Raw genomic sequence first — 9,402 nt, 5'->3', positions numbered from 1 at the left:
CATTATAAGGGCAGAAATGCACACACGGCAGTAGGCTATAAAGCGCAAATTTCCCATTAGCAAGAAATAACCATTCTCAAAAGTGAACACGTGATCATGCATGTAGTGCTTTTATTATAAAGGTGCACTTTATGAAAATGATCTGCATATGTATGCCAGTTAGGTTCTACACCTGTTGTAAAGCACCTGTTGTGCTTCATTTTAAGAAGTTATTTGCCCACTTTAGTTGTGTTACAAACCTTTTCAAAACGTATATGCCTATGGCCTAGGTTACATGAGGTGTGCGACTACAATTTGAAAAGTTGCACAAAAAAAAGCATGTACTGTTTCTTGCCTTCAGCTGGGCATCATTCACAAGTGATAATATATCATTCAGGCTATAGGCTAGGATAGGCTAATATTGTCAACCATCACACTATTCTTGATTTAATCTTGTCTTTACATATACTAAATAATATATGTGTGTCATTTGTGTTGATTTAGAATGTACCATTATCATGCACCTGCCTTGAAACAGGGGCAGCTGAAAAATGTACATGTCACCTACAGAATGCACATAAATAGCGAATGGAGGACGCTTTTCCATTGGTTCATTTTCATGCAAGCCAGGCAGGCTATACTCGTCTTTTAAAGAGAAGCAATGTCCTTAATATTATGAAAGTTGAGAAATAAATATAGTAAGCCTATAGAAAGCTGATGGGATCCTCCTCTTTAGAGGCCATCACTCTGTTTTCTCAAGCAATTGCATAGCCTATAGAAATGTTACGCAACGTGAGCTCTCATTAAGTCTTAGATTTTCGATTACATTTGCCTTGATGGCAAAGAGATTAGAGGGACAATAGAATGCTAAGTACCAGGCAGTTAGCAAGTTTGGTAGGCTACTAATGACCATCAGCAGCATCAGAGCTTAGAGAAGCCTAATTACCGTGACTAAACGGTCACGTGGAATTTGACTGCCATCATGACTCGTGACTGCTGGTGTGGAGGTAATGCGGTCACCGTAACAGCCCTAGGTATGCGTAGGTGTGCCATAGGCCTACCTTTTATTAAATAAAATATTATTGAAGTAAATAAAACAGATCTGACTATATAAAGTGATCTATAACAGCCCTTTGGTCCGCGATGCTTTATGCTAGAAACAAGCTGTAGGCAACAAAAATACCTGGAAAACTTCTAAATGACTTCGATTAATATGAGGATAATTGACATTCAGAGGGTGACTTTGCTTGGAAGTAATCTAATTATGTCACTATCAATTGATTAAGCTGTTGACTCTCTGTACAATTGAAAATGTTTAAACCCAGGCAGCTTTTAGGGAAACACTTGTGACCTTCTCTTGTTGGGTTATGGCACAGAAGAAGAGTAGCCAACAGTAAAAGCTTAACATTTTCTGCTCTGTCTGGGGTGGAAAGGTAGGCATACATTTTGAAAGTACCATGCTCAGATTGCTAATAATGTCTCATGTTTATTATTTGCAAACAGGGACAGTTACGTAACAAACAAGACACACTGATTTGGCAATGGAGAAATATGATAAGATGAACACAGAGGCCTATCTCTCTGTACATACTTTAATTTAGGCAATTTGTGTGGTATTAAAAAAAAAAAAAAAAAATCTGCTAATATGTGAAATTATTCAGAATTGAATGATATTTAGGGGAGGGTCACCTTTATAGCGGAGGGTCACTTTTTTAAACATTCAGGGAGAGTTTAGGTCAAATGTATTTTGCTGAAAGGAGGGCCATCGATTTTCATTTCAGATAGGTCCGATTTTCTCCATGTAACCCTTATTATAAATATTGTTCACTCCATTAAAAAAATATAAAATAATCTGACACGTAAAGAAAGCAATGTCCCTAACCGTCGATGTTGCTGATGAAGAGTCTTCATCCAATTCTGATGTTAACTTCGAGCCTCCACCTACGATGTCTGAGCCTTTCCGCAGAAAAACCAAAACAGGGCCAACTGAGACAGTGATCCCAACTGCCACAGTGAGACAGGAGTCTGGGAGGGATGGCACGGTGAGACAGGAGTCTGGGAGGGATGGCACGGTGAGACAGGAGTCTGGGAGGGATGGCACGGTTGTGGTAGAAAAGAGTGCAACAGGAAGGAGCTTTCTCAGAATCGTCTCACAGAGAGAGCAGGCCCTACACCTCACGCAAAGAGACAAATTGCCAGTGCACTCGACAGTTTTCATTGTTTATGTGACATGTTGCAGCACATCAGAGATTGTACTGTCGCTCATGCACACAGAACAGGAAACAGTATGTGGGACATGTTTATGGAGGAACTCAAAGCATTTATGGCACGTGTGGCACGTATGTCCATGTGGCAAACGGTGGAAAGATCATGGATGTGGAGTCATTTTGGTCTGACAGGTATGGGGTACATATTATACAGATAGCCATTCATCTGCCACGCAACAAATATTATCTCATTGTATTATATGGTATTAAAATAATACTGTTTATTAGTATTCTTCTTCTATATAATTCCAACTGTTTCTATTCTATTTTATGAAAAAGTTTGGTGTGGACTCTGTGAAAGGAGGTACTCGCCACTGGCCTGTTGCGGTGCTTTACAACATGCTCGACATGGCTGCTATCAACGCACACGTGTTTAACAAGCAATGCATTAAAAATATTTCCTCATGCATATGGCATGTGAGCTTTGTGAGAAACACATGAATGCCAAGAAAGCAGATACAACCACCAAGCAGGCCGCTATGGGGAAGCCAAGGCAGCAGATACAACCGCCAAGCAGGCCGCTATGGGGAAGCCAAGGCAGCAGCTACAACCACCAAGCAGGCCGCTAATGGGGAAGCCAAGGCAGCAGCTACAACCGCCAAGCAGGCCGCTAATGGGGAAGCCAAGGCAGCAGCTACAACCGCCAAGCAGGCCGCTAATGGGGAAGCCAAGCTACAACCACCAAGCAGGCCGCCAAGGGGGAAGCCAAGGCAGCAGCTACAACCGCCAAGCAGGCCACCAAGGGGGAAGCCAAGGCAGCAGCTACAACCACCAAGCAGGCCGCCAAGGGGGAAGCCAAGGCAGCAGCTACAACCACCAAGCAGGCCGCCAAGGGGGAAGCCAAGGCAGCAGCTACAACCGCCAAGCAGGCCACCAAGGGGGAAGCCAAGGCAGCAGCTACAACCACCAAGCAGGCCGCCAAGGGGGAAGCCAAGAAAGCAGATACAACCCGCCAAGCAGGCCGCTAATGGGGAAGCCAAGGCAGCAGCTACAACCGCCAAGCAGGCCGCCAAGGGGGAAGCCAAGGCAGCAGCTACAACCACCAAGCAGGCCACCAAGGGGGAAGCCAAGAAAGCAGATACAACCGCCAAGCAGGCCGCTAATGGGGAAGCCAAGGCAGCAGCTACAACCGCCAAGCAGGCCGCTAAAGGGGAAGCCAAGGCAGCAGCTACAACCGCCAAGCAGGCCGCCAAGGGGGATAGCCAAGGCAGCAGCTACAACCACCAAGCAGGACGCCAAGGGGGAAGCCAAGGCAGCAGCTACAACCACTAGGCAGGCCGCTAATAGGGAAGCCAAGGCAGCAGATACAACCGCCAAGCAGGCCGCTAATGGGGAAGCCAAGGCAGCAGCTACAACCACCAAGCAGGCCGCCAAGGGGGAAGCCAAGAAAACAGATACAACCACCAAGCAGGCCGCTAATGGGGAAGCCAAGGCAGCAGCTACAACCGCCAAGCAGGCTGCCAAGGGGGAAGCCAAGGCAGCAGCTACAACCACCAAGCAGGCCGCTAATGGGGAAGCCAAGGCAGCAGCTACAACCACCAAGCAGGCCGCCAAGGGGGAAGCCAAGGCAGCAGATACAACCACCAAGCAGGCCGCCAAGGGGGAAGCCAAGGCAGCAGCTACAACCACCAAGCAGGCCGCCAAGGGGGAAGCCAAGGCAGCAGCTACAACCACCAAGCAGGCCGCCAAGGGGGAAGCCAAGGCAGCAGATACAACCACCAAGCAGGCCGCCAAGGGGGAAGCCAAGGTAGCAGCTACAACCACCAAGCAGGCCGCCAAGGGGGAAGCCAAGGCAGCAGATACAACCACCAAGCAGGCCGCCAAGGGGGAAGCCAAGGCAGCAGATACAACCACCAAGCAGGCCGCCAAGGGGGAAGCCAAGGCAGCAGCTACAACCACCAAGCAGGCCGCTAATGGGGAAGCCAAGGCAGCAGCTACAACCACAAAGCAGGCCGCCAAGGGGGAAGCCAAGACAGCAGCTACAACCACCAAGCAGGCCGCCAAGGGGGAAGCCAAGAAAGCAGATACAACCACCAAGCAGGCCGCTAATGGGGAAGCCAAGGCAGCAGCTACAACCACCAAGCAGGCCGCTAATGGGGAAGCCAAGAAAGCAGATACAACCGCCAAGCAGGCCGCTAATGGGGAAGCCAAGAAAGCAGATACAACCACCAAGCAGGCCGCCAAGGGGGAAGCCAAGGCAGCAGATACAACCACCAAGCAGGCCGCTAATGGGGAAGCCAAGGCAGCAGCTACAACCGCCAAGCAGGCTGCCAAGGGGGAAGCCAAGGCAGCAGCTACAACCACCAAGTAGGCCGCTAATGGGGAAGCCAAGGCAGCAGCTACAACCACCAAGCAGGCCGCCAAGGGGGAAGCCAAGGCAGCAGATACAACCACCAAGCAGGCTGCCAAGGGGGAAGCCAAGGCAGCAGCTACAACCACCAAGCAGGCCGCCAAGGGGGAAGCCAAGGCAGCAGCTACAACCACCAAGCAGGCCGCTAATGGGGAAGCCAAGGCAGCAGCTACAACCACCAAGCAGGCTGCCAAGGGGGAAGCCAAGGCAGCAGCTACAACCACCAAGCAGGCCGCTAATGGGGAAGCCAAGGCAGCAGCTACAACCAGTAAGCAGGCCGCCAATGGGGAAGCCAAGGCAGCAGCTACAACCGCCAAGCAGGCTGCCAAGGGGGAAGCCAAGAAAGCAGATACAACCACCAAGCAGGCCACCAAGGGGGAAGCCAAGGCAGCAGCTACAACCACCAAGCAGGCCGCCAAGGGGGAAGCCAAGGCAGCAGCTACAACCGCCAAGCAGGCTGCCAAGGGGGAAGCCAAGAAAGCAGATACAACCACCAAGCAGGCCACCAAGGGGGAAGCCAAGGCAGCAGCTACAACCGCCAAGCAGGCTGCCAAGGGGGAAGCCAAGAAAGCAGATACAACCACCAAGCAGGCCGCTAATGGGGAAGCCAAGGCAGCAGCTACAACCACCAAGCAGGCTGCCAAGGGGGAAGCCAAGAAAGCAGATACAACCACCAAGCAGGCCGCTAATGGGGAAGCCAAGAAAGCAGATACAACCACCAAGCAGGCCGCCAAGGGTGAAGCCAAGTCAGCAGCTACAACCACCAAGCAGGCCGCCAAGGGGGAAAACAAGGCAGCAGCTACAACCACCAAGCAGGCCGCCAAGGGGGAAGCCAAGGCAGCAGATACAACCACCAAGCAGGCCGCCAAGGGGGAAGCCAAGGTAGCAGCTACAACCACCAAGCAGGCCGCCAAGGGGGAAGCCAAGGCAGCAGATACAACCACCAAGCAGGCCGCCAAGGGGGAAGCCAAGGCAGCAGATACAACCACCAAGCAGGCCGCCAAGGGGGAAGCCAAGGCAGCAGATACAACCACCAAGCAGGCCGCCAAGGGGGAAGCCAAGGCAGCAGCTACAACCACCAAGCAGGCCGCTAATGGGGAAGCCAAGGCAGCAGCTACAACCACCAAGCAGGCCGCCAATGGGGAAGCCAAGACAGCAGCTACAACCACCAAGCAGGCCGCCAAGGGGGAAGCCAAGAAAGCAGCGCATCCTGCTCTCTCTCTTCCCCACTCACCACAGCTCCCACATGGCCTCCTGCTCTCCCTCTTCCCCACTCACCACAGCTCCCACATGGCCTCCTGCTCTCTCTCTTCCCCACTCACCACAGCTCCCACATGGCCTCCTGCTCTCTCTCTTCCCCACTCACCACAGCTCCCACATGGCCTCCTGCTCTCTCTCTTCCCCACTCACCACAGCTCCCACATGGCCTCCTGCTCTCCCTCTTCCCCACTCACCACAGCTCCCACATGGCCTCCTGCTCTCTCTCTTCCCCACTCACCACAGCTCCCACATGGCCTCCTGCTCTCTCTCTTCCCCACTCACCACAGCTCCCACATGGCCTCCTGCTCTCCCTCTTCCCCACTCACCACAGCTCCCACATGGCCTCCTGCTCTCCCTCTTCCCCACTCACCACAGCTCCCACATGGCCTCCTGCTCTCTCTCTTCCCCACTCACCACAGCTCCCACATGGCCTCCTGCTCTCTCTCTTCCCCACTCACCACAGCTCCCACATGGCCTCCTGCTCTCCCTCTTCCCCACTCACCACAGCTCCCACATGGCCTCCTGCTCTCCCTCTTCCCCACTCACCACAGCTCCCACATGGCCTCCTGCTCTCCCTCTTCCCCACTCACCACAGCTCCCACATGGCCTCCTGCTCTCCCTCTTCCCCACTCACCACAGCTCCCACATGGCCTCCTGCTCTCCCTCTTCCCCACTCACCACAGCTCCCACATGGCCTCCTGCTCTCCCTCTTCCCCACTCACCACAGCTCCCACATGGCCTCCTGCTCTCTCTCTTCCCCACTCACCACAGCTCCCACATGGCCTCCTGCTCTCTCTCTTCCCCACTCACCACAGCTCCCACATGGTCTCCTGCTCTCCCTCTTCCCCACTCACCACAGCTCCCACATGGCCTCCTGCTCTCTCTCTTCCCCACTTACCACAGCTCCCACATGGCCTCCTGCTCTCCCTCTTCCCCACTCACCACAGCTCCCACATGGCCTCCTGCTCTCCCTCTTCCCCACTCACCACAGCTCCCACATGGCCTCCTGCTCTCCCTCTTCCCCACTCACCACAGCTCCCACATGGCCTCCTGCTCTCCCTCTTACCCACTCACCACAGCTCCCACATGGCCTCCTGCTCTCTCTCTTCCCCACTCACCACAGCTCCCACATGGCCTCCTGCTCTCTCTCTTCCCCACTCACCACAGCTCCCACATGGCCTCCTGCTCTCTCTCTTCCCCACTCACCACAGCTCCCACATGGCCTCCTGCTCTCCCTCTTCCCCACTCACCACAGCTCCCACATGGCCTCCTGCTCTCTCTCTTCCCCACTCACCACAGCTCCCACATGGCCTCCTGCTCTCTCTCTTCCCCACTCACCACAGCTCCCACATGGCCTCCTGCTCTCCCTTTTCCCCACTCACCACAGCTCCCACATGGCCTCCTGCTCTCCCTCTTCCCCACTCACCACAGCTCCCACATGGCCTCCTGCTCTCTCTCTTCCCCACTCACCACAGCTCCCACATGGCCTCCTGCTCTCTCTCTTCCCCACTCACCACAGCTCCCACATGGTCTCCTGCTCTCCCTCTTCCCCACTCACCACAGCTCCCACATGGCCTCCTGCTCTCTGTCTTCCCCACTTACCACAGCTCCCACATGGCCTCCTGCTCTCCCTCTTCCCCACTCACCACAGCTCCCACATGGCCTCCTGCTCTCCCTCTTCCCCACTCACCACAGCTCCCACATGGCCTCCTGCTCTCTCTCTTCCCCACTCACCACAGCTCCCACATGGCCTCCTGCTCTCCCTCTTCCCCACTCACCACAGCTCCCACATTGCCTCCTGCTCTCCCTCTTCCCCACTCACCACAGCTCCCACCCAGGAACAAGAAGACAGTATAAAGTCGGCAGGTGCACACGAAACAAGGCCCATGAAAACTGTGTGCAGTGCAACTGATTTGTTTGTGGGGCTGGCTCACACAAATCTGTGAACCTCTTTGCTGACTGTTAGCCCAATGCATAAAGAGAAGACTAGATGTATTAATGTTTAAAGGCACGTGTATAAGGCCACATAACAGTGTACTATACAATCAACAAATTAGACTTGGTTTTATATCTTCTCATGGATATATTTCCACAAACATGTATTTAAGTAATTCACCATTTACAATTGTTTCTGCACTGGTGCTTTTATTTACAGTAGGAATATGGCAAATCATTTTACCTGCTCATCTGGCAGGTTATATTACTATATTTTACTTTATACTTCATCAAAAGAAGCCTTAACTGGACTTTATTACTTAATATAACTCTATTACTAATCTAATCTACAAATGCAATTGATCAAATGTATTACACTGTAATGTTTTTATTGTAAGAGAAACTAAAACAGGCCTTATAATTTTCACTAGAAATGTGTAGAATTATACATCATTGTAAATAAGAATTTGTTCTTAACTGACTTGCCTAGTTAATAAATAAAGGTTAAATATAATAAAAATAAATAACAAATACGAAACATATCCTTGACTCTATCCAAACTAAAAACTAGCCTATTGTTTTAATATATTTTCATGGATATAGTTCCACTGATATTTCTTTATGCAATTCATAATTTTCAATTGTTGTTTATGCACTATTTATCAAGCCTTGGTGTTTTTGTTTACAGCAAATCATTTGACCTGTCTACCTTACAGGTTGATATGCATCTGATGCCTATGCTAAAGGAGACGCCCAGCAACGTTCTCGGGTACTTATAGGCTGAAAGGCCCCGGGGTTCTAGTCTTAAAGCTAGAATCCTTAGTTGCTACATCAGTTTTTTGACTATTACATTAATTATATATACCCATTGATTCTTAAAGAATGTAACTTATGCCTCATGAACTTAGTTCAACTGTTGTACCCCATAAGAACCCAAAATATAACCTTATTTTACTCCAATGTTTGTAAACCACGTAAATGTAAACAAACACTGTATAGCCTCAAAACATGGTTAAAACTATTATTTTCATATCATAGATGGTCAGTCCTTGCATCCATACCTCTGTATATGAATTTGAGATTGGTTACATTTCTCCAGGCCCATCCATCTGCTTACTACCAAAACAGAGGCGAGGTCTCCACTTTGTTATTGTTTCAATTAAGGATTCTAGCTTTAATACTCAATTCAAATGCTTGTTAATTCATTCAGAAAGAAAGGAAAAACCCTCACTCACTGAAATATTCTTCACGTTTTAATGGCTTATTTTTTATCAGCAGAGGTTAAAAAAAACGTGTTTCTGCGACAGCCTTCATCAGCGTTTAGAGAACAATAGACATCCACCCATATTTATAGATGACGTCACGTTGTAGTACTGCTTTCAAATGTGTAGTTTCAAGCTTGATGTAGTCATTACGTGCTATGAATATGGGACCAAATACTTTACTTTTTAGTAATTTAATACACATAGTTGAAAATTTGCTAAGAAAAAGCCATATCTCAGACAGGCCAATAAAAATAAAAGATTAAGATGGGCAAAAAAACACAGACACTGGACAGAGGAACTCTGCCTAGAAGGCCAGCATCCCGGAGTCACCTCTTCACTGTTGACG

At 50.2% G+C, this 9,402-nt stretch overlaps 1 protein-coding gene across 1 annotated transcript; it reads left to right on the top strand.

The window, feature by feature from the left end:
* Positions 1–3,348: 3,348 nt before the first annotated feature.
* LOC139546015 (mucin-22-like) lies at positions 3,349–7,802 on the top strand. The gene is made up of 3 exons (XM_071354276.1): positions 3,349–4,533; positions 4,579–5,801; positions 7,640–7,802. The coding sequence occupies exons 1-3, from the start codon at positions 3,349–3,351 to the stop codon at positions 7,800–7,802; spliced, it is 2,571 nt and encodes an 856-aa protein (XP_071210377.1).
* The last annotated feature ends 1,600 nt before the right edge of the window (positions 7,803–9,402 follow it).

The sequence above is a fragment of the Salvelinus alpinus genome, chromosome 19 (genome assembly GCF_045679555.1).
Source record: "Salvelinus alpinus chromosome 19, SLU_Salpinus.1, whole genome shotgun sequence".
NCBI lineage: Eukaryota > Metazoa > Chordata > Actinopteri > Salmoniformes > Salmonidae > Salvelinus > Salvelinus alpinus.
Note: the sequence above shows the minus strand (reverse complement) of the source record. Positions and strands in the feature narration are given on the sequence as shown.

What these genes read in the sequence shown, in the direction of transcription:
- LOC139546015 (XM_071354276.1), top strand. Translation starts at nt 3,349, where the DNA reads ATGGGGAAGCCAAGGCAGCAGCTACAACCGCCAAGCAGGCCGCTAAAG. An exon ending in CTGCCAAGGGGGAAGCCAAG is followed by an intron (nt 4,534 to 4,578) that starts GCAGCAGCTACA and finishes GGGGAAGCCAAG; the next exon opens with GCAGCAGCTACAACCACCAA. An exon ending in GGGGAAGCCAAGAAAGCAGC is followed by an intron (nt 5,802 to 7,639) that starts GCATCCTGCTCT and finishes CACTCACCACAG; the next exon opens with CTCCCACATTGCCTCCTGCT.